The sequence below is a fragment of the Heloderma suspectum genome, chromosome 2 (genome assembly GCF_057233095.1).
Source record: "Heloderma suspectum isolate Gila_16-S chromosome 2, 16-S_ref, whole genome shotgun sequence".
NCBI lineage: Eukaryota > Metazoa > Chordata > Lepidosauria > Squamata > Helodermatidae > Heloderma > Heloderma suspectum.
The window spans coordinates 326,969,647-326,994,289 of NC_139459.1; the positions used below are offsets into that span (position 1 = coordinate 326,969,647).

Consider the following 24,643-nt stretch of genomic DNA (forward strand, 5'->3'; position numbering starts at 1 on the left):
AGTGTGTGAGAAAAATGGAAGTAACAATGGAAGTAACCCTGTAACATTTGCCAGAAATTCGTAAAACTCCTAAGTGGAATCCTGGGTTTATTTACTTGGAAGTAAAGATGGCTTAAGCATATCACAACATGCAGGGGAAACAAGGTGCTTTGGAGGACACCCTCCTGTATCTGCTTTCCACTGACTAAAGTTATATGTCTCTCATAATACTAGAACCCAGGGTCTAGTATTGGTGGGAGTATCATGATTGGTGGGAGATTCGGGACAGATAAAAGGAAGGACTTCTTCGCACAGCACATAGGAAACTATAGAAGTCACTACCACAAGATGTAGTGATGGCCACCAGTTTGGATGGCTTTAAAAGGGGGGTTGATAAATTTCTGGAGGAGAAGGCTATCAGTGGCTACTAGTCCTGATGGCTATGTGCTACCTCCAGTATCAGAGGCAGTATGCATATGTACATCAGTTGCTGGGGAACATGGGCGGGAGGATGCTGTTGCACTCATGTCCCGCTTGTGGGTTCCTGGTCAGCAGCTGGTTGGCCACTGTGTCAACAGAATGCTGGACTAGATGGACCCTTGGTCTGATCCGACATGGCTCTTCTTATGTTCTTATAGGCAAAACCATTCTAAGTATAAATAGGTAGAATCATCATACCACTAGAAGCTTGCAAAAGCAATGGATTTGCTTTTGTGTTCTCTAGAATGAACTCTTAGTTATCTCTTAGTAAAGAGATCCATATTTTTAAAGAATCACGGCTTAAGAAATGTTGCAGTGATCTACTTAAGGAAGCACAACAGCGCGTCCTTAGTTAAGGCCGAACTGGTTATAATGCATTCCACCACTGAAAAGGGTAATTGAGGGGGTTGGTCATTCTAACCTCAATAAAATTGAAAAGATTTCACTGATCTTCCTGAAATTTACTTGTGCCAGAAATAAATGTTGGTTTTCTATAACGTGAAAATTTCAGGAAGATTGGTAAAAGATTGAGGGAGAAAGGGCAGTTTAAAGTGGAAAAGAAAAACAATTCTTCCCCAGTCAAAATGAAATGGAAACCCACTTTGGCAATAATTTTGCCCATGATTTCTGAAGAAATTAAATGTTCCTAACCTTATATATTGATGTCTTCCCATTCCCTTCATCTTGTAGTTGGTGGAATGGGATTTCTTTTAAAAAATATGTCTCTTTAGTGGTAACTGGAGATGCAAGTGGAGGCTGTGGCTAGGATTGCCTTTTACCAGCTTAGGGCGCAATCCTGTGGGGATAGTTGGCTGCCTCCGAACTTGGAGGAGGCCAACTATCCAATGCAGGGTGGGTGGAGCACGGAGGAGATCCTCTCCTCCACACTTTGGCCACCCTGCATTTGCTGCTAGATGGCCTATTTCAGCTGTCTAGCCGGGGCGCATCAGAGCGGGTCTGGGGAGAGGCTGGACGGCGCATAGAAAACGTTTTAACAATGCTTCCACGGTCCCCGCCCCCAGGAATGCCCCCTTTTTGCCTGCTCCATGCTGCTCTTACGAACTGCGCTGCCTATGAGCGGGCGGGGCATGAGGTTTCTGTGGTTCGCAGAAACCGAAAAATCCTATGGCTGTCTAGACGCTATCTAGCAGCCATAAGATTTTGCCCTTAGGCTGGTATGCCAGCTGCATCCCTAGCTAGAAAAAGTGGACCTCATGTACTCATGCCCTGGTTACGTCCAGACTTGACGATTGTAATGCACTTCACCTGCCTTTGAAGATTGTTTGGAAACTTCAGCTGGTATACTATGTAGCCATCCAAATGCTTGTTGGGGCTAGGTGTTCAGAGCATAATATGCCTATATTGCACCAACTGTGTTTACTGCCTGTTTGTTTCTGGGGCCAATTTAAATTGCTGGTATTGATGGTTAAAGCCTTAAACATTTTCGGACCAGCTCATTTGAAGATAGGCTTGCACCAGTATGGACCTGCCCAGGCCTCACGATTGGCTGGAGAAGCCTTGTTCAAAGGCCCAACAACAGGATCAGGGTCTTTTCTTCTCCCCGCTCGGTCCTGTCATGAACCTCACTTTTGTAGTCAAGGGCTTCAGCAATGTTTGGGTACTTCTGAACCTGTAATGTTGGCAAATATGTCGAGCATTTATATTCTATCTTTCTGCTTCTGTGTGTTTACTTTTATATAATTATTGTTCAAAGAATTTAGAATTGCATACTATTGAAAGTTGTTTGTTTATTTAACTTATACACTTTTCTGCCCAAAAATGGTACTCAAGATAGCTAAAAAATGAATGCAGATTAAAAACAAACTCGTAATTAAAACTTAACATAAAAACAAATAAATTAAAAACACAGTTAAAAACATAACAATAAAGAAATATTCAGTTGTTAAGTCGTGTCCGACTCTTCGTGACCCCATGGACCATAGCACGCCAGGCCTTCCTGTCCTCCACTCTCTCCCGGAGTGTGCTCAAGTTCATATTCATTGCATCGGTGATGCTATCTAACCATCTCATCCTCTGCCATCCCCTTCTCCTTTTGCCTTCAGTCTTTCCCAGCATCAGGGTCTTTTCCAGTGAGTTTTCTCTTCGCATTAGGTGGCCAAAACATTTGAGCTTCAGCTTCAGTATCTGTCCTTCCAATGAGCACTCAGGGTTGATTTCCTTTAGGATGGACTGATTTGACCTCCTTGCAGTCCAGGGCACTCGTAAGAGTCTTCTCCAACACCACAGTTTGAAAGCATCAATTCTTCGGCGCTCAGCCTTCCTTATAGTCCAGCTCTCATAGCCATACATTACTACTGGGAAAACCATAGCTTTGATTAGATGGACCTTTGTTGGCAAGGTGATGTCTCTGCTTCTTACTATGCTGCCTAGGTTTGCCATAGCTTTCCTCCCAAGGAGCAAGCATCTTTTAATTTCATGGCTACAGTCACCGTCAGCGGTGATCTTGGAGCCCAAGAAAATAAAATCTGTCACTGCTTCCATTTCTTCCCCTTCTGTATGCCAGGAAGTGATGGGGCCATATGCCATGATCTTAGTTTTTGTAATGTTGAGTTTCAAACCAGCTTTTGCACTCTCCACTTTCACCCCCAACAAGAGGCTCTTTAGATCTTTGCTTTCTGCCATTAGGGTGGTATTGTCTGCGTATCTGAGGTTGTTGATAACTCTCCCGGCAATCTTAATTCCGACCTGTGATTCATCCAACCCGGTGTTTCTCATGATATACTCTGCATATAAGTTAAATAAACAGGGCGACAATATGCAGCCTTGTCGTACTCCTTTCCCAATTTTGAACCAGTTGGTTGTTCCATGTCTGGTTCTTACTGTTGCTTCTTGACCCTCGTACAGGTTTCTCAGGAGACAGTTAAGGTGGTCTGGTACTCCCATCTCTTTCAGAATTTGCCACAGTTTGTTGTGATCCACACAATCAAAGGCTTTAGTGTAGTCAATGAAGCAGAAATAGACGTTTTTCTGGAATTCTCTTGCTTTCTCCATGATGCAGCGAATGTTGGCGATTTGATCTCTAGTTCCTCTGCCTCTTCGAAACCCAGCTTGTACTTCCGGTAGTTCTTGGTTCACATACTGCTGAAGCCCAGCTTGTAGGATTTTGAGCATCACCTTGCTGGCATGTGAAATGAGCGCAATTGTACGGTAGTTTGAACACTCTTTGGCATTGCCCTTCTTTGGAATTGGAATGTAAACTGACCTTTTCCAGTCTTGTGGCCACTGCTGAGTGTTCCAAATTTGTTGGCATATTGAGTGCAGCACTTTAACACCATCATATTTCCGGATTTTAAATAGTTCAGCTATTTAAGCTATTCCTGTATGGTTCTTCTGTGTATTCTTTCCACCTCTTCTTAATCTCATCTGCTTCTTTTAGGTCCCTGCCTTCTTTGTCCTTTATCATGCCCGTCTTTGCACAAAACGTTCCCTTGATAATCTCCAGTTTTCTTGGAGAGATCTCTAGTCTTTCCTATTCTGTTGTTTTCCTCAATTTCTTTGCATTGTTCATTTAAGAAGGCCTTCTTGTCTCTCATTGCTATTCCCTGGAACTCTGCATTCAGTTGGCTATATCTTCCCCTTTCTCCCTTGCTTTTCGCTTCCCTTCTTTCCTCAGCGACTTGTAAAGCCTCATCAGACAGCCACGTTGCTTTCTTGCATTTCTTTTTCTTTGGGGTGGATTGAGTTGCTGCCTCCTGAACAATGTTACGGACCTCCGTCCAGAGTTCCTCAGGCACTCTGTCTATCAGGTCTAATCCCTGAAATCTATTCCTCACCTCCACTGTATATTCATAAGGGATATGATTTAGGTCATACCTGAATGGTTTAGTGGTTTTCCCTACGTTCTTCAATTTAAGCAGAAATTTTGCAACAAGAAGCTCATGATCTGAGCCATAGTCAGCTCCAGGTCTTGTTTTTACTGACTGTATAGAGCTTCTCCATCCTTGGCTGCAAAGGACATAATCAATCTGATTTCGATATTGACCATCTGGTGATGTCCATGTGTAGAGTTGCCTCTTGTGCTGTTGGAAAAGAGTGTTTGCTATGATCAACGTGTTCTCTTGGCCAAACTCTATTAGCCTTTGTCCTGCTTCATTTTGTACACCAAGGCCATGCTTGCCTGTTATCCCGGTTATTTCTTGACTTCCTACTTTAGCATTCCAATCCCCTATGATGAAAAGCACATCTTTTTTTGGTGTTAGTTCTAGAAGGTGTTGTAGGTCTTCATAGAACCGATCAACCTCAGCTTCTTCGGCCTCAGTGGTTGGGGCATAGACTTGTATTACTGTGATGTTGAATGGTTTGCCTTGGATTCGTACTGAGATCCTTCTATTGTTTTTTTAATTGTACCCCAGTACCGCTTTCCCCACCCTTTTGTTGACTATGAGTGCTACTCTATTTCTTCTAAGGGATTCTTGCCCACAGTAGTAGATATGATGGTCACCTGAATTAAATTTGCCCATGCTTGTCCATTTTAGTTCGCTGATTCCCAAGATGTCGATGTTCAATCTTGCCATCTCATGTTTGACCACCTGCAGCTTACCTTGATTCATTGATCTTACATTCCGTGTTCCTAAACAATATTGTTCTTTACAGCATCAGACTTTCTTTCCACCACCAGACACATCCACAGCTGAGTGTCCTTTCGTCTTTGGCCCAGCTGCTTCACTCTTTCTGGCGCTACTTGGAAATTCCCTCTGCTCTTCCCCAGTAGTATATTGGACACCTTCCGACCTGAGGGGCTCACCTTCCTGCGTCGTATCTTTTAGCCTTGTGATACGTTCCATGGGGTTTTCTTGGCAAGAATACTGGAGTGGGTTGCCATTTCCTTCTCCAGTGGACCACATTTTGTCAGAACTCTCCGTCATGACTTGTCCATCTTGGGTGGCCCTGCATGCCATAGCTTATGGCTTCCCTGAGTTACGCAAGCCCCTTCGCCACAACAAGGCAGTGATCCATGGAGGGGAAATATTTGGTACCCAGCGGTTAATAACATAATTAGATGACATAGAGATGATTAGAAACTAATTTGAGTAATATGTTGTTAGATTTATTTATTTTAAAAGAAAATGCATCTTTTAACTTTTTCTGTTTCTTACTATTGAAGGGAAAATTAGGTAAAGTTAGTGGGGTAGGGAACCTAAGTTGCAATTTTGTACCACATTCCACTATTCCTAAAGACAGATCAGTTGCTGTGGAGGACAAGATTCCTTTTACAGTTGGCATTTATGGCAGGTGCTGTGATTTTGTGCTTGCACTTTTTAAAGCCGTCCTTCCTGACAAGGTCACTGACCATGTCTTGGCTTGGTCTCAGAAAAGTTACAGCATCGTGGTACATAGAAAATCCCCTGGAAAATACACATGGAAGATGGTGAAAAATTCTACATTTTTGGTGTGCTATAAAACCTCTCACTTTTCTTGGCGGTATTAGATACACAAAACACTTCTGTGTTTTGCATAAATATAACTTTAATGTAGTAAAATGATGAAGTTAGGCATTTTATGAGATCAGAGGAAAAACATTAAACTTTCCCTTAAGGTACTTAAAATAAAGAGAACATTTTTAATGCATAGGGAGAAAATAATTTCATTGTACCTTTTGGTTTGCTAAAGCGTATCACCTGCAATCTTACTTCATTTGCAAATGCAGTGAATGTATTACAGTATTTTATACAATTGATCATATAGTTGTATATTGCAGTATGAATCTATTTTCATCAGAAACTTCAAAGCTTGTATTTTTAGGTCAGGAAAGGATTCCTTTCCCAGAGCTTTGAAGTTTTGAATAAGCAAAATAGTCAAAAATTGACTTAAGTTGATTAAGTATGCAAAAGAAGTTCTATTGATAGCTGGCTCATCGGAATGGAGTCTGTCCTTTAGCATACATATATCTTATTTTCACAAAACCTTATTTCAAAATCCTTGCAAATCAATGCCTGCTACTGTGAAAATTTCTCTGATGCTGGCTGCATTCGCATGTCACTTTAAGCCAAGAATTATGGTTTATTAAACCACAATGTGCCTGCTCTCGCTCCTGTTTTGCACCTTATGCTTGTGTGAGTGGTTAAACAAACCAGGCATGCATAGTTTATGCCCAAACCTGGGATTGTGATTTATTGTGCCCAAAGAAGCCAGGATTCATAAGCCATCTGATTTAAAGCTGGTTTATGATTCTGGGTTGTGTGGGCAGAATAAATCCTAATTCCAATTTCAGGCCTTAACACTAAGCTATCCATGCCTGTTTTGTGTACCCGCTTGCACAAGCAGCAAACCAGGAGTGAATGGGCTGCATGCACTAGCTTGTGCCCATTCAAGTTTAGGATTCCTGGCTTAAAGTGACATGTGAGTGTGGCCAGTGTTTGAGTCATAGATGCGTTTATAATCCACCTCTGGTGGTGCCAGTGGAGGTTATTCAGAAGCCTAATTGCAGTGAGGGGATCATTTTGGGGTGGTGGGGACTGCTGGGGAGGGAAGGGGTAACCCCTCCCCTATACTGTGCCCCCTCTTGAAAAATACTGCTCCCCTACTGCAATCGGGCTTTTAAAAAGATCCACACTGGGGGAGGGGCAGTGTGTGCGTATGAGGGCAATCATGTTGTGGGGCCACATGGCGGCAGTGGGATGGCCCCAGCCACTTTCAGGAAAACCCCAGCCACTTTCAGGATAACCTACACACACACACACACACACACACACGCTTGCCTGTACCCAATTTGGCTCTTGGGCCGAAAAAGCTTCCCTGCCCTTCTTGCCTCCCCTTTCTGAGTTTGTCAGTTTGTAAAGTTAGTAACTTGTATTAATGTTCTATGAAATAAATCAGAAGTTTACAAGCTTGCGATGCCTCATTCAGTTGTGATTCAAACTTCAGTAAAGCCCTTTCATCTGTGCTAATTGCTATGATTTCTTGACTAGGTTGTGGAGTCACAAACTTTTATTTATTTATTTATTTATTTATTTTTGTATCAGGTGACAAAGGTTGTCCTCTGAACTTTCCCTCTTTAGTCTTTGTTTTCACTATAACAGTATTCCCAACTGTATTCACCTCCATTGGAGTGAATGACAGCCATTCACTTGCAACAGGAGGGGGCAGCTTGTGGCCCTCCAGATGTTTTGGCCTATAACTCCCATCATCCTTTACCATTGGGAGTGTTGACTAGGGCTGATGGGAGTTTTAGGCCAAAACATCTGGAGGGCCACAGGTTGCCCAGTCATGACTTCCAAGGTAGAGGGCAAAGGAGTGCATTTGAGGACACCATTGGGATCAGGGCCGACCAGATTTGAGCCCCCTCGCGCCCTGCAAATGCCCTGTGATGGCCTCCATTTTACATTGGCCCCCCCCGGTGAGTTTTATCTAGTGATGGTGGACAGCAGCAGTGCCGTCATTTGAATTTCCCACAGTTCCCTGGAGTGATGCTACTTCTGGAAGCATTGCGGGTAATTAAAACAGCAGGTGGCTCACAGACACAGCATCTGGTGCACCACGACTGATATCAGCAGTGGGCTCTGCTGAGGCCATGGCAGCTGCCCAAAGGTGGCAAGTGCTTATGCCAGTCCGAAATGTGCATGCTGCTCCTAGTGTCCCCCACCATGAAGACTCAAGCCTACTCCTATGTGCATATCCTTTTCCTGAATGCTGTTTCTTGGTCACATTGAGTGTGATACAACACTGGAAGTGGGCTTTTCTATAGATAGTTTATGTATTTAGTTAACTTGTACCTCACTCTTCCTAGGAGCAGCTTGCATATGAATCCCAGCAGGCTTTCGCTCCTCCAGGCAGATTATGGGACCAGACCTATTTAACCACAAAAGAAGCCATGAAGAATCCTCTTAAATTAGACTAAGAAAGGTCTATCAAGTCCAGCATGCATTTATTTACAGGGGCCAACCAAATCCCCCAAAGCAATGAACAAAGACAATAATCCTTCCCTGTTGTGTTGTGTGGCTGTTCCAGTATTGCTCCGCTTCAGAATGGAGGCAGGGTGGATGATATGTATTTAAATGTTCCCCTCATTTGTATTAAAAAGACAGAGATAAGAAAAAGGAAGAAAAGAGAAGGCCAGAGATAGAACCCTCTTCCCAATGGCCTCTTGTTCTGTGTGCAGGGAGATCTTGCAACGGGAGAGCATTCAACCTTCCATTGAGGGCAGTGGACATGCATTTTCTGAACATTTCCACTGGCTGTATAAATGCTACACACACACACACACACACACACACACACGTCGTCACAAACCGAGAAAGTGCAAATCTGTTTAATTTGCTGCAAACCTCCTTTAAGGATTCATAACTTCTATTAAGCTTCAGTGGAGTTATTTAAATTCTTTGAGTGCTAATGAGGGGATAGATTTATTTAAGTCAAAATGTTTTGGTGAGTTAGTGCTGAAGGCTGAACAAATGAAGATAGACTGAATGGAAGCCGAATAAACACTCGGAAATGCGTTAAAATTTACTTTCAAGGTTTTGTGTGTGTGTGGGGGGGCTGTTCAGAGCTCAGAGTTAAGCAATGTATTTTATGCTGGTTTGTTGTTCCTGTCATTTTGAATGTCTTGCAGGAGCTTGTCTTAAAATTAAACAAAGAAATTAAAGCCTCCACCCCTTTTTTCTGTGTTAAGTAGATAATCCTGCATTACCGGGGATTATTAGTTAATAGTCTCAGTTCTGTGAATTTTATTCAGTATTTTAGTTTTCTGCAAGTTACTGGGTTTACAGGGAGATGAGCTCTGTGTTTCTTAACATTTGGCTTTTGTTTTGATCGGCAGACCATTACGTTTTTCTGTAATATTCTATGCTGATTACCCTGTTTCCTGTAGAACAGGGCTATTGAAAGCCATTCCATTGAACCAATTTCTTGTTCCATCACTCTTCTCTGGTTGGAAAGACCAGGCTTTGTGGATAAGTCTGAATGTGCCCAAGCAAGTGTCAGCTCACATGCTCCTGTCATTTGGCAGATAAACAGTTACCTATGAAAGAAAATGACAGCTTGCTTAACCTAGAAAGTGCCACAGTTGGGCTCATATAGTGATGGGCTACGGTCCCAGCTTCATGGCAGCGATGTGATATAGGCTCCACACAAAAAAGGCACAAAACTAATCCCAGCTAAGGAATTTCTTGGGCTCCATGTGTGAGTGTCCATCAGCCTCTCGAACCTCAGATCAAGCCCTCTGTCTGCCATGGATTCATTGTATGATTGGGCAAGCTGTGGTGGCTTTTGCCCTCTTTTTTGCCTCCTGCAAAGTGGGTAAAAGCATAGCAACTAAGCACATAGGATAAATAAGCAAAGATTTCTTTTATTATTACTACTTTTCCAAATAGAAATACAAACAAAATACAAATCCAAAAAATAAAAAAAAATAAAATTTAAATCCAGTTATTGACGGAGGGAGCACATTTAAATTTTTTCTCTGAATTAACAAATATTTTAAAGTTCTTAACAAATTAAAATGTTATATACATAGTGCTAGTGTAGTCTTCTAATTACTAAGGGCCAAAGTCAGTTTTTCAAGGCTCATTTTGCAGATGAGGTATCAGTATCCTCCTGATTCTAGTCACTTTTTGACCTTTAACATTTTGTGCCGATAATTTACTGTGGAATTTACTGTGTTGTATAACCAGGATCTCAACTTGAAACTCTTTTCTTAAGAGTCTCAGATCTAAAAAAGTGTTCTTATTGAATTTATCTTTTGCTGTGCAGGCTCTGCTTTTACAGCTTCTTGTTAACCTTTGTGTCAGGTTGCTTCCTTTTCCCCTGATCATTTTAAAAAAAAGGTAGAGTAAATATTAATTGTGGGATCCTCATTTCTCTTTTGTTGTTGTTGTTCAGTCGTGTCCGACTCTTCGTGACCCCATGGACCATAGCACGCCAGGCCTTCCTGTCCTGCGCTCTCTCCCGGAGCGTGCTCGGTGATGCTATCGAGCCATCTCATCCTCTGCCGTCCCTTTCTCCTTTTGCCTTCAGTCTTTCCCAGCATCAGGGTCTTTTCCAGAGAGTTTTCTCTTCGCATTAGGTGGCCAAAATATTGGAGCTTCAGCTTCAGTATCTGTCCTTCCAATGAGCACTCAGGGTTGATTTCCTTTAGGATTGACTGATTTGACCTCCTTGCAGTCCAGGGGACTCGTAAGAGTCTTCTCCAGCACCACAGTTCGAAAGCATCAATTCTTCGGCGCTCAGCCTTCCTTATAGTCCAGCTCTCACAGCCATACATTACTACTGGGAAAACCATAGCTTTGATTAGACGAACCTTTGTCGGCAAGGTGATGTCTCTGCTTCTTAGTATGCTGTCTAGGTTTGCCATAGCTTTCCTCCCAAGGAGCAAGCATCTTTTAATTTCATGGCTACAGTCACTGTCTGCGGTGATCTTGGAGCCCAAGAAAATAAAATCTGTCACTGCTTCCATTTCTTCCCCTTCTATATGCCAGGAAGTGATAGGGCCAGATGCCATGATCTTAGTTTTTTTAATGTTGAGTTTCAAACCAGCTTTTGCACTCTCCTCTTTCACCCTCAACAAGAGGCTCTTTAGATCCTCTTCGCTTTCTGCCATTAGGGTGGTGTCGTCTGCATATCGGAGGTTGTTGATAATTCTCCCAGCAATCTTAATTCCGACCTCTGATTCCTCCAACCCGGCATTTCTCATGATGTACCCTGCATATAAGTTAAATAAGCAGGGTGACAATATGCAGCCTTGTCGTACTCCTTTCCCAATTTGAACCACTCGGTTGTTCCATGTCTGGTTCTTACTGTTGCTTCTTGACCCTCGTACAGGTTTCTTAGGAGACAGGTAAGGTGGTCTGGTACTCCCATCCCTTTAAGAATTTGCCAGAGTTTGTTGTGATCCACACAATCAAAGGCTTTAGCGTAGTCAATGAAGCAGAAATAGACGTTTTTCTGGAATTCTCTTGCTTTCTCCATGATGCAGCGAATGTTGGCGATTTGATCTCTAGTTCCTCTGCCTCTTCGAAACCCAGCTTGTACTTCCGGTAGTTCTCGGTTCGCATACTGCTGAAGCCTAGCTTGTAGGATTTTGAGCATCACCTTGCTGGCATGTGAAATGAGCTCAATTGTGCGGAGGTTTGAACACTCTTTGGCGTTGCCCTTCTTTGGAATTGGAATGTAAAGTGACCTTTTCCAGTCTTGCGGCCATTGTTGAGTGTTCCAAATGTGTTGGCATATTGAATGCAGCACTTTAACAGCATCATCTTTTAGGATTTTAAATAGTTCAGCTGGAATACTGTCATCTCCGCTAGCTTTGTTGTTAGTAATGCTTCCTAAGGCCCATGAAGACTTGCTGATCAATTTCAACATGCTTTATCTTCTGGATTCTCTGGTGTACTCTCAAGTTTCTAGGGAGGGTCTCCAGAATGACTGAAATTACACAAGAAAGAAGCTTTCTCACATTATGCTCCCAGCAAAATATATCAGCAGGACATAATGGAATGTGATTGAGGACACACAGTGAGGGAGGACACACTGCACACCATTCTGAATGGGGTGATGTGCAAACAGACTTGACCAGTGCTTGGAAGAGCAGCTGTTCCAATTGCCAGCCAAACTGTCGACTTCGCAAGCTGTTCACCATCCCAGTTGGGACAAGGAGCAAGTGAAGAGCATCCCTGCTGTTATCTCCGATCTATAGGACAACAGTGGGGATTCTTCTGTGTGCACTCTCCCTCCCAACTCAGGGATTTAGCGTCATCCCTTGGTGGAATGCAAAGGGGCTCTGTGGATTGGGTAGAGGTTCCTCATCCTTGGCATTGAGTTTTGGTCACCACACGTTAAAAAAGATATCGTATAGCTGGAGAAGTTGCAGAAAATGGCAAGGGACTGGAACAAGTCCTGTATGAGGGAAGGTTACAATGTTTCGTGTTCCTTAGCAAGAAAAAAGGTGCGTAAGGGGAGACATGATGGAACTGTATAAAGTTATGCATGGTGTGGAGAAAGTGAATAATACTAGAACCTGGGGTCATCCCATGAAGCTGAATGGTGGGAGATTCAGGATAGACAAAAGGAGGAGCTTCTTCATGCGGCACTGTAAAACTTGCTCCCACAAGATGTAGTGTTGGCTTTAAAAGAGGATTAGGCAAATTCATGGAGGATAAGGCTATCAAAGGCAACTTGTCATGATTGCTATCTATTGCTTCCAGTATCAGAAGCAGTATGTCTCTGATCATCAACTGCTAGGGAACACAACTGGGAGGCTGTGGTTGCATTCATGTCCTGCTTCTGGGCTTCTCATGATACAGGCTTTTGTTTTGACCCAGAGGGCTCTTCTTCCATCTCTTTGGGCGGGTGGGAGCAGGCCATTTGCTGGTGTGCAGGTTGTTGAGTGCACTTAGGGAGAATTCTCTACCTTGGTTATGAATGTGCAAAGCTGCTAAATGAAGATAAAGAAGGGAGGATTTTTTTCATAGTTAATCAAAACAAGATTGATGCTATCTTTTATTAGAACCAATTGAGGAATAGGAAAAATGCATACTGGAACATATGAAGAGGACAATTGGATTATGTCTTTAGATGGCTTGGAATAGATATGCATCTGGTTTGTGTTACTTTCTCAATGCTTTTTTATTGTTGTCCTTTGTGAGATGCTGGGAACCTTAAATACCAGGACAGTAGGTTTTTAGATAGGAATACCTCCTATATAAATATGGAGTTTCCGTATAGTAAGTCTAGTTTCTTTGTGCTCCTTGCTAAAGACTCAAGACCTAGACTATAGCCGTATTCTTGGTTTACAAGAATACAGCTTGGGGAACTTCTTGTCCTCCCAATGTTGCTGGACTACAACTCCTGTCTTCCCTGACCATTGGCCATGCTAGCTGGAAGCTCATGGAAGTTGAATCCAACAACATCTGGAGGGTGACAGTTTCTCCACCCCCCATTATGCTACCCTGGAGCCAAACATCTGTCACATCATCCCATTAGTTTGCCCCAACAGAGGCAAGTTATGCAAGAAGCTAGTTCTCACAATCTTTTCCATCTCTGCTTACTAGATTTCCTGCCTGCTGGAAGCACATTTCAATCTTTTCAGCCAGTCTGCACTGCCTGTACCCATTCTATAGCCCCTCCCTTACCATATGTTATCCTTCTCTCATGTCCTTCTCCCTTTTATTTGAGGAATATTTACTTGGACATGGATACATGCAGGATGTTTGACTGGGAGTGTGTTTGCATGGCTCCTTAGGTGCATGTAACATAAGCCCAGATCGTGGGCACACTGATCCTTATAGTGCCAACATTTGCTAGGGCTTTTTTTCTTTCTTTTGACAAAGGTCTCTGATTAAAAAATAGAGGGAGAAAGATACTAGAGCTTATTGTGATTGTTGTTCCGCAGATTTTTTAAAATACTGAAATCTTTACCTTTTGATCAGTTAATACGCTAAAGAAAATTCAGTTAATCAGCTAAGCTAGAAAGCTTTAATCATTTGATAGTTCTGTGCATAAATGTATGGATATCCATATCTGAATATTTATATGCTAAGTCTAATGAATTTGCCTTCATAGCATTGCAGCAAAAATGCCTGATTTTGCATCTGTACAGGATGAGCAGACCATTGAAATTTAAATGAGAAAATAATGTTTTATCCCTCTTGAAGAAATTGCCTGTGAATACATGATAAAAATTTAATTGAAAGAATAATAAAGATATTGCTTCTAGTCATTTTTCCCCACATACAGAAAACCAATTACCTCATCTGCCTCACCTTCAGAGTAGCTCAAGTTAGTCAGATTCTTTTAAGAGATTAAGGAGACATGGCAGACAACCAAGGAGGCATTATGAATTGAAGACTCAATACTTATTTTTGTTTTCAAGGCCCTTTAAAATGTCAGTAAAGGCAATCAGACTTCTAGATGAAGAATAAGCACCAACTAATTTGCAGGATCTCTTTATTTATTGTTTATTATTACATTTATATCTCACCTTATTTTCCTTTTGCAAGGAACCCAAGGCACTTCACATGGTCCTGGTCATCCTCGTTTTATTCTCACAACGTCCAGGTGAGGTAGGTTAGTCTGAGAGTCAATAACTGGCCCAAAGCTCACTCAGTGAGCTTCATGGCCGAGTGGGGGTTAGAACCCGAATCTCCTAAGTCCCACTCCAGCGCTCTAACTACTATACCACACTGGCTCTACTTTGTTTTTTTTCTAGAATCCGGAGATCCACCAACCAAAGTTTAGTGCAAAAAATATGCACTTAAAGAATTTTGAGCCCAGGAATTTGTTTCAAATACTAGAACTGAACAGAACTCTCAGACCTTCCACACCTAAATCCATTCCTGGTTATCCCAAACGTTCTTCATTTCACTCGTATAATTTGGGGAAGGTGAGTCACTTTGTTGCTGCTATTGTTAAATAACTGGGAGACAGGAATCCTTGAAGATCTACTACAGGTCACATAGGGATCTGCTAGTAGATTCAGATCTACCTTCTACCCACTCATGTTCGATTTCATTTTTTTCTTTTGTTTGTTTGTTTGTTTGCTTCCCCTTTAATATGACTGCAGGTATGTGAGATTTTGCCATGGACCCTGTACCAACCTTGGGGGCAGCTCTGATCTGATATTACTTTTTTAAAAAGTAATCAAACCTTAAGACATGAAAATATTTTTGCTTTTGTTTAAAGAATAGAGTTGTCAGGGGGCCCTAGCCGGCCTCTTTCAGTCTTCTCCAGTAGCCAATTCCAGACACAGACAAAGGATTCTTTTCAAGGCTTTATTCCTTTTACAACTTAATAACGCTATCACCAGTGACTAAGCTATGAGCCGCAGAGTGACCTATGCCCCGGGTTGGAAACAGTTGGTCCCCGTTTGAACGAGAATCACTTGCAGACCCTGAACTTAAGGGCTAGGGAGAGTCCCTCCCCTTTTCCCTTGGGTCCTCTGGATGCGAGTGTTGCTTGCGCGCCAAACGGGCACTACACATCCTTTTCTTGCCCTCCATAGCTCGTCGCTCTTTGCGTCTGCGTCGAGCATCCAGCCAGCCCTCCTCCCATGCTCTTTCACTCCCGGGACTGCTATCTATCTCTGGAATGCCGGCAGGAGGAATCTCTGCCAGCTGCAGGGCCTGGGAGGGATGAGCGCTCCTCTCCCACGGACGGCTGTTCCTCCTTAGAATCAGAACTGCTCTGAGGTTCAATGGGCTCAGTGTCCACCCTGACAGACTGTCTTTCAGAGTAATACATACCTTCACAGGTATCAGTTTAAACTATACATGCCTACCCAATGGGGCTTAGTTAGTTATTTCTAGAAGGCTTCCTTCCATGGTTGCAGCCTAAAAGACATAGGTAGAATGTTGACATCTGCTGTGAATTTTGGCCTATATACAATTTAAGTGAACAAATATGGCAAAGAGAAAATGGAATACCATAAGTGGTTGAAGTCGGTTTGCTAACGGTTATAGTGAAATCAAAGTTATGCACAACACTGGGACTTGCAAAGAAACTTAGGGTGCAATCCTAATGCATGCTTAGACAGAAAAGTCCTACAACTCCTAGCATCCCCTAGGCAGCACCCCCTGTAGTGACGTATGTTTTGCCCTTAGACTTATGTTACATTCTAGTTTAATTTCTTTTCATTGTATTTTCAATTGCATGTTGTAGCTTCTGCCATTTTGCGTGCTTCCCCTGTCCCTCTCCCAGCAAAGCTCATCTCACAGGGCGACCAAGGCAGTATCTGTTCTAAAACCAGGCCTGAAGCCCGATTGAAATGGATCTAGATAATCTGTTTCTTTCAAGAGTGCCTGGAGTTGTCCTGCAACCACTCACTCAATCACCTTGGCGAGGACGGGGATGGTACCTACCAGTCTATAGTTGTTAACATCCTCTGGGTCCAGATTAGGCTTTTTCAGGAGTGGTCTAATTTTGCTCAGTCGTTAAGTCGTGTCCGACTCTTTGTGACCCCATGGACCATAGCACGCCAGGCCTTCCTGTCCTCCGCTGTCTCCCGGAGTGTGCTCAAGTTCATATTCATTGCATCGGTGATGCTATCTAGCCATCTCATCCTCTGCTGTCCCCTTCTCCTTTTGCCTTCAATCTTTCCCAGCATCAGGGTCTTTTCCAGTTAGTTTTCTCTTCGCATTAGGTGGCCAGAATATTTGAGCTTCAGCTTCAGTATCTGTCCTTCCAATGAGCAGTCAGGGTTGATTTCCTTTAGGATTGACTGATTTGACCTCCTTGCAGTCCAGGGGACTCGTAAGAGTCTTCTCCAGCACCACAGTTCGAAAGCATCAATTCTTCGGCGCTCAGCCTTCCTTATAGTCCAGCTCTCACAGCCATACGTTACTACTGGGAAAACCATAGCTTTGATTATACGAATCTTTGTCGGCAAGGTGATGTTTCTGCTTCTTACTATGCTGTCTAGGTTTGCCATAGCTTTCCTCCCAAGGAGCAAGCATCTTTTAATTTCATGGCTACAGTCACCGTCTGTGGTGATCTTGGAGCCGAAGAAAACAAAATCTGTCACTGCTTCCATTTCTTCCCCTTCTATATGCCAGGAAGTGATGGGGCCAGATGCCATGATCTTAGTTTTTGTAATGTTGTGTTTCAAACAGCTTTTGCACTCTCCACTTTCACCCTCAACAAGAGGCTCTTTAGATCCTCTTTGCTTTCTGCTATTAGGGTTGTATCGTCTGCGTATCTGAGGTTGTTGATAATTCTCTTGGCAATCTTAATTCCGACCTGTGATTCATCTACCTGGCGTTTCTCATGATGTACTCTGCATATAAGTTAAATAAACAGGGCGACAATATACAGCCTTGTCGTACTCCTTTCCCAATTTTGAACCAATCGGTTGTTCCATGTCCGGTTCTTACTGTTGCTTCTTGACCCTCGTACAGGTTTCTCAGGAGACAGGTAAGGTGGTCTGAACTCCCATCTCTTTCAGAATTTGCCACAGTTTGTTGTGATCCACACAATCAAAGGCTTTAGTGTAGTCAATGAAGCAGAAATAGATGTTTTTCTGGAATTCTCTTGCTTTCTCCATGATGCAGCGAATGTTGGCGATTTGATCTCTAGTTCCTCCGCCTCTTCGAAACCCAGCTTGTACTTCCCGTAGTTCTCGGTTCACATGCTGCTGAAGCCTAGTTTGTGGGATTTTGAGCATCACCTTGCTGGCATGTGAAATGAGCGCAATTGTACGGTAGTTTGAACACTCTTTGGCATTGCCCTTCTTTGGAATTGGAATGTAAACTGACCTTTTCCAGTCTTGTGGCCACTGTTGAGTGTTCCACATTTGTTGGCATATTGAGCGCAGCACTTTAACAGCATCATCTTGTAGGATTTTAAATAGCTCAGCTGGAGTACTGTCATCTCCGCTAGCTTTGTTGTTAGTAATGCTTCCGAAGGCCCACTTGACTTCACTCTCTAGGATGTCCGGCTCAAGTTCAGTGACCGCACTATCCTGGCTCTCAGGGACATTAAGATCTTTCCTGTATCGTTCTTCTGTGTATTCTTTCCACCTCTTCTTAATCTCATCTGCTTCTGTTAGGTCCCTGCCTTCTTTGTCCTTTATCATGCCCGTCTTTGTACAAAACGTTTCCTTGATATCTCCGATTTTCTTGAAGAGATCTCTAGTCTTTCCCACTCTGTTGTTTTCCTCAATTTCTTTACATTGTTCATTTAAGAAGGCCTTCTTGTCTCTCCTTGCTATTCCCTGGAACTCTGCATTCAGTTGGATATATCTTCCCCTTTCTCCCTTGCTTTTCACTTCCCTTCTTTCCTCAGCTACTTGTAAAGCCTCATCAGACAGCTACTTTGCTTTCTTGCATTTCTTTTTCTTTGGGATGGATTTTGTTGCTGCCTCCTGAACAATGTTACGGACCTCCGTCCATAGTTCCTCAGGCACTCTGTCTATCAGGTCTAATCTGTCTAATCCCTGAAATCTATTCCTCACCTCCACTGTATATTCATAAGGGATATGACTTAGGTCATACCTGAATGGTTTAGTGGTTTTCCCTATGTTCTTCAATTTAAGCCAAAATTTTGGAAGAAGCAGCTCATGAACTGAGTCACAGTCAGCTCCAGGTCTTGTTTTTACTGACTGTATAGAGCTTCTCCATCTTTGGCTGCAAAGTACATAATCAATCTGATTTCGATATTGACCATCTGGTGATGTCCATGTGTAGAGTCGTCTCTTGTGCTGTTGGAAAAGTGTGTTTGCTTTGATCAGCGTGTTCTGTTGGCCAAACTCTATTAGTCTTTGTCCTGCTTCATTTTGTACACCAAGGCCATGCTTGCCTGTTATCCTGGTGATTTCTTGACTTCCTGCTTTAGCATTCCAATCCCCTATGATGAAGAGGACATCTTTTTTTGGTGTTAGTTCTAGAAAGTGTTGTAGGTCTTCATAGAACCAGTCAACCTCATCTTCTTCGGCCTCAGTGGTTGAGGCATAGACTTGAATTACTGTGATGTTGAATGGTTTGCCTTGGATTCGTACTGAGATCATTCTATCATTTTTGAGATTGTACCCCAGTACTGCTTTTCCCACCCTTTTGTTGACTATGAGTGCTACTCCATTTCTTCTAAGGCATTCTTGCCCACATTAGTAGATATAATGGTCACGTGAATTGAATTCGCCCATGCTTGTCCATTTGAGTTCGCTGATTCCCAAGATGTTGATGTTCAATCTTGCCATCTCATGTTTGACCACCTCCAGCTTACCTTGATTCATTGATCTTACATTCCGGGTTCCTAAACAGTATTTTTCTTTACAGCATCGGACTTTCTTTTCACCACCAGACACATCCACAGCTGAATGTCCTTTCGTCTTTGGCCCAGCCGCTTCACTCTTTCTGGCGCTACTTGGAAATTCCCTCCACTCTTCCCCAGTAGTATATTGGACCCCTTCCGACCTGAGGGTCTCATCTTCTGGCGTCATATCTTTTAGCTTTGTGATATGTTCCATGGGGTTTTCTTGGCAAGAATACTGGAATGGGTTGCCATTTCCTTCTCCAGTGGACCACATTTTGTCAGAACTCTCCGCCATGACCTTTCCGTCTTGGGTGGCCCTGCATGGCCTAGCTTATGGCTTCACTGAGTTACGCAAGCCCCTTCGCCGCAACAAGGCAGCGATCCATGAAGGGGATCTAATTACCACCTCTTTTAAAGAGGCCAGCACCACTCCCTCTCTCAAGGAAGAATTTACAGCCTCCTGGACCCAGCTGGATATCCGCTCCTTATTCAGTGTGATAAGCCATAAAGGGCAAGGGTCGAGCACACAGGTGGTCAACTGGACTTGGCCAAGCACCTTGTCTGCATCCTCCTCGGGCCTCAGTAATTGAAACTCATCCACTAAAACTGGACCAGATGGTGCTCTGGATGACTATACTAATACAACTGCATTAATCGTGGTGTCCAATTAGTGATGAATCTGAGCAACTTTATCTTCAAAATTATGTAGGCCTGTGGTATACAGGATTGGTTCTCTTATCTCAAGGGATTTGTAGCTGCATTCTGGTTGCAAGAAACGCTTTTGAGTATCCTTATAGTAGTAGCAAAACACCCTGTAAAAGAAAAATCTAGTGATAGGGCCATAGGGGAGGAGGTGTTTCTAAAGTACCCAAGGTCCGAGCACTAGTTTAGTCTGTGACCAAGTGTATATAATGTTTGGTTGATATGAAAGCTGCATCAGCTCAGGTTACCTTTCCCAATGCTCCTTTGTCTATGAAGTGCTGCAACAATGGTGTTGTCAGTTACGTTTATTGAATAATTCAGAGTCTGCAATAGAAAAGCTTTGCTTGTTTTATTGATGAATAGTACGCTTTTTCATTATGGACAACTTGGCGTATTTCCTTTGTCATAGTCTTGGAATTGCAAAGAGTGGTTTGTATTACAGGTCACAGCGCACCAACAAATCGAATAAAATAGTGGAGAATGCAATATATGTTTACTTTTTTTGAATAATAGATTCCCAATTCATCTGCCTTTTCCTGTTAAAACCTGTTTTCTAAATGCTTACCCCACCCCTCCCCCACATTCACACACTTCACATTACTTGTTTCCAATAACATTTTAAGTTATTCCATACTTAGAGACCCTGAGACTATAAATAATTGATAATTAGCAGTCAATTTGTATTGCTAAAGCTGCTTCAACGCCAGCATAAAACCTGCGATCACAGGTTATAGCTATATTAGTTCAGTGAGGCAACATGGTGTATTTACCTCAAGATGTAGTGATGGCCATCAACTTGGATAGCTTTAAAGGTGGATTAGACAAATTCATGGAGGAGAAGGCTATCAGTGGCTTCTAGTTATGATGGCTACATGCTAGCTCAAGTATCAGAGGCATTATGCCCCCACTCACAACCCCCTTCTACTCCCTGCCCCACTCCCCTGCCGTTTCTGTCATGCTCACCTTATTTCCCAGTCTGTGTAGAGAGCACAAGGTAAGCAGCAACAGGAGGAAAGGAAATTACAATGGGGGTAAGGAAAAGCCATGGGGAGGGGAAGGAAGGTCTGCAGCAGCGATGGCAGGAGGGGAAGGAAAAGCTGCAGAAGTGGCAGGAAGGAAAGTCTGTGGTGTGGGGCAGGGAAGAAGGAAAGATAGGTAGTAGTGGGGAGAAAGGAAGGAAGTTGTGATGGCAGTGGGAAGAAATTGCAAGTGGGGTCTGGCAGGTACACTTGGGGGTCTTGGTGGGCACCATGTTGCTGACCCTGTTTTAGCCTACAGTTACCATCAGTCCTAGCCAGCATAGGAAATGGTGAGGGATCATGGGAGTTATAGGCTGAAATATCTGCAGGGCCACAAGTTGCCCACCTGTGGTGTAAAGGAATGTTTAGTTGAATTATCTAAATGTATGTTGCTAAACTTTGCAAAGAAGTCACCTCTGATACGGTACGCCTAGCTTTGTGCATAGATTAACCTGCTCGGAATGCTCTCAGACATTCTCAAACTGTCCATGATGCTGCAGATGTTCAGAAAGGTTTGCTGTAGTGGGGTAAAAATAAACAAAAAATGGTGTCACTTCAAGGTGACTTTCTGAATACTTCACCTATTTCCAGCCATGCACAGTGACTTAATAGGTTCCATGTGGCAGCTCTAACATGTAACTCTTGCCTGAGTTTCCATAAAATTGGAACATAAATGGTATGAGCCTCTGCAAGAAGAGGTAGGAATAAACAAATACTTGAGGCTGGTCCAGATGTAATGCCAAACTATGGCTACATGAATAGGCTTTGAAGGACTCTGTCTTGGGCACTATCTCCTTTGCCTCCCCCTCCCTTCATATACCATGATTCCCTGTCCCCCTTCCTGGTTTGTGACCAACCATTGTCGCATCCAAACCATCTCGCTCTCCAAATCATGATCGGAAAGCTGAAAGACTGCTTCTCCAACACGAAGCTGCCTGGGTCTTAAGATATTCGGGAGAGGCCTTTCTTTGAAGACTACCTCATTCAGAGGCACGTTTGCTGGCAAAGTGAGAGAGGATACTCTTCAAGTACTTGAAAGGCTGTCACAGAGAGGAAGGCCAGGATCTCTTCCCGATCATCCCAGAGTGCAGGACATGGAATAATGGGCTCAAGTTACGGGAAGCCAGATTCTGGCTGAACATCAGGAAAAACTTCCTGACTGTTAGAGCAATACGACAGTGGAACCAATTACCTAGGGAGGTGGTGGACTCTCCCACACTGGAGGCATTCAAGACGAGGCTGGACAGCCATCTGTCAGGGATGCTCTGACTTGGATTCCTGCATTGAGCAGGGGGTTGGACTTGATGGCCTTGTAGGCCCCTTCCAACCCTACTATTCTATGATTCTATAGGACCTTCTTGGTGGCCACTCCCTGCTGAGGGAGGCTAGGTTCACTCCCACTCTCTTGTCCTTCCACTGGCAGGGAGAGACCTTTTTATTCAAGCAAGTCTTTGGCATGTAAGTATGTCTGATGGGTTGGATGCTGTTTTTGTTCTGTTTTTGTTGTGTTTTTAATTGTGTTTTAATGCATTTGTTTTATTCTTGTTTTAATCACGTTTTATTTGTGATCGTAAGCTGCCTTGTATGTCATTTTTCTTGGCAGAAAGGCAAGGTACAAATCAAATAAACAAATATCACACAATATCTCACAGGTACCCTTGTCAGGGGGTTGGAATTGGCTGACAGGGTGGGAAACCAAAGTTTGCCCTGTGAAATGTGCGAAATAGTCCCTGGTCGTTGTTATGTGGTTGCTTGTTAATCCCTTCAAGTCTTTCAAAATGCTCTTGCCTGCCAATTGCCTTTTGATTTATACCTACATATTTTTTTCTTTTGCTAAATCAAATGCAGGCTGGGAATATCTTGAGTAGATAGCATTTTCTAAACATCTCCCCCTGTCCATTTACTTGGTCATGGCCTTCTGTTATTTAGAGATTTTTGTATGGAAGCATTAGTTAACATTTAGCTTTGAGAACTGTAGGGTCCTGAAATATTGCATACAAGTACAAAATCATGACTGTAGTCTTCAAACCACTTTCTAGAGTCATGAGAACTAATCCAGAATTAAGTGATCGAAGAACTGAGAATAACCCAGGAATTTCTCAAACCAGGTGCCAAGGATTATAGCATTTGTAGAAAAGGGATATTATATCGAGGTAAGCTGAAATCAGTCCCAGTTTTTCATGAATATTTTTGGCAATGTCGCCTTCTTTTTCAGTTATTTTTCCACACTACTTGTGTTGAACATATTTGCCTGTTAATTTACATTGCCCTGTCTCATGCTCATCTTTAATGGACTTCCCTTGCCCTCAGTGATGTCATGCAGCCAAATCTGATGGTTGTGTAACATTGTGACAGCATTCCATCATTGGGTAAGATTGATCTATGTGATGAATCCAGAAGGAGAAAGCTACAGCAGTATGTGCATGTGGATTGGACCAGAGTCTAAGAGAAACAGTGACAGCAGCATTGGAAAAAGGCAGTATTCTCACAATCAAAATGCTGATCCTTCTACCCAAGGAGTTGTATCTTTTTTGTGCCCCCTTGAGTTTTCATATCCCTCTCTTTCATGCTATTGCTTCCTTCCTGCCTTTGGTTCCTCTGATACTTCTATCCAACAAAATGGGTATTTTCCAATGAAGCACAAACAAAACCGGAGAATATTTGGTGCAGACCTGCTTTTATATGTCCAGGTTTTTATCTACATCCATCCTTCCTAGTGCACTTCTCGAAACAGCAATTTGCATTACATCCATACTTTGTATTTGTTTTACAGACCATAGAAACAACCCACCCTATCAATATTTAAAGAATACACAGCGTTTAAAGATTAAAGTCCTTTGCCTTATAAACTGGGATGGAAAGTGGCTGAGAGTATGTATGACACTATCTTCTTTGTCCTCCTAAAATAGTTTTCTAAGCATCTCCAGTAATGCAGTGCAGTCGCAGGCCATTGAACTGGCAGAGTTTTCATGTGCCCTGGGCAGGCAAGCAGCTGAAAACTGACTTAACCAGCCAGGAGTGATCAACTGTGTATCAGTCAAGTACAGGTTTGCTGGTTTGCAGGTTCCATTTTTTGAAGCTTGTTGTGAGTGTAAAGCAGGAACATATAAAGTAGGTTGTGAAAATGCTTTGCTATGGAAATCATGAGCTGATTTTTTTATTTTTTTTTTAGTTTATTGTTGTTATATTTCTATACTGCCCAACAGCCGAGGCTCACTGGGCAGTTCACGACAATTAAAAATCATAAAATACAACATGATAAAACATAATATAAAACTTTAAAGTTTAAAAGTAGCGTGTAAAACCAAAGTAAAACCCAACAGCAGTTACAGCCCAGGGAAAGCCTGGGTGAAAAGGTACATTTTAGGGGGAACTTGAAAGAGGCCACATTTTCTGCACAGTGGAGGGTTTTTTCGAGGGTGGGTGCCACTACAGAGAAGGCCCACCATTGGGGGTTTTTATGGCGACCTTCCTTTCGTTTTGGAATGACCAGCTAGGCCTCCTCTGATGATTTTAGACATCCCCTGGGTATATTTAAGGGGAAGTGGTCTGCTAGGTATCCTGGTCCCAAGTTGGATAGGGCTTTATACGATAATAACATAACCTTGTATGTGGCTCGGTAGCTAATAGGCAGCCACAGCAGTTCTTTTAACGCAGGTGTTATGTGAGCATAGTTAGGTGTCCCTTAATGGGAGAGTAAGTGGCTCATAAGTAGGGCTGTGCTGAAAAATTCTTTCACATTGTTTTGACATTTTCCCACATTTTTAACA

General features: G+C 42.8%; 1 protein-coding gene across 11 annotated transcripts in view; it reads left to right on the forward strand.

The window, feature by feature from the left end:
• SUCLG2 (succinate-CoA ligase GDP-forming subunit beta) overlaps positions 1-24,643 on the forward strand; it is a 293,645-nt gene that overhangs the window by 33,096 nt on the left and 235,906 nt on the right. For 7 of the 11 annotated variants that reach the window (XR_014788568.1, XR_014788569.1, XM_084840442.1 and 4 more), the window contains exons 2-3: positions 14,409-14,471; positions 14,618-14,791. The exons of 2 other annotated variants lie outside the window; for them this stretch is intronic. Coding sequence is in view for 7 of the 9 variants with exons in the window: in XM_084840442.1 (XP_084696568.1) it covers positions 14,409-14,471; positions 14,618-14,791 (237 nt within the window). In the remaining 2 variants the exon portion in view is untranslated. Of the gene's footprint in view, positions 1-14,408; positions 14,792-24,643 lie in introns of those variants that run through there. 2 more of the 11 variants (XM_084840441.1, XM_084840446.1) reach the window with 2 other exon arrangements.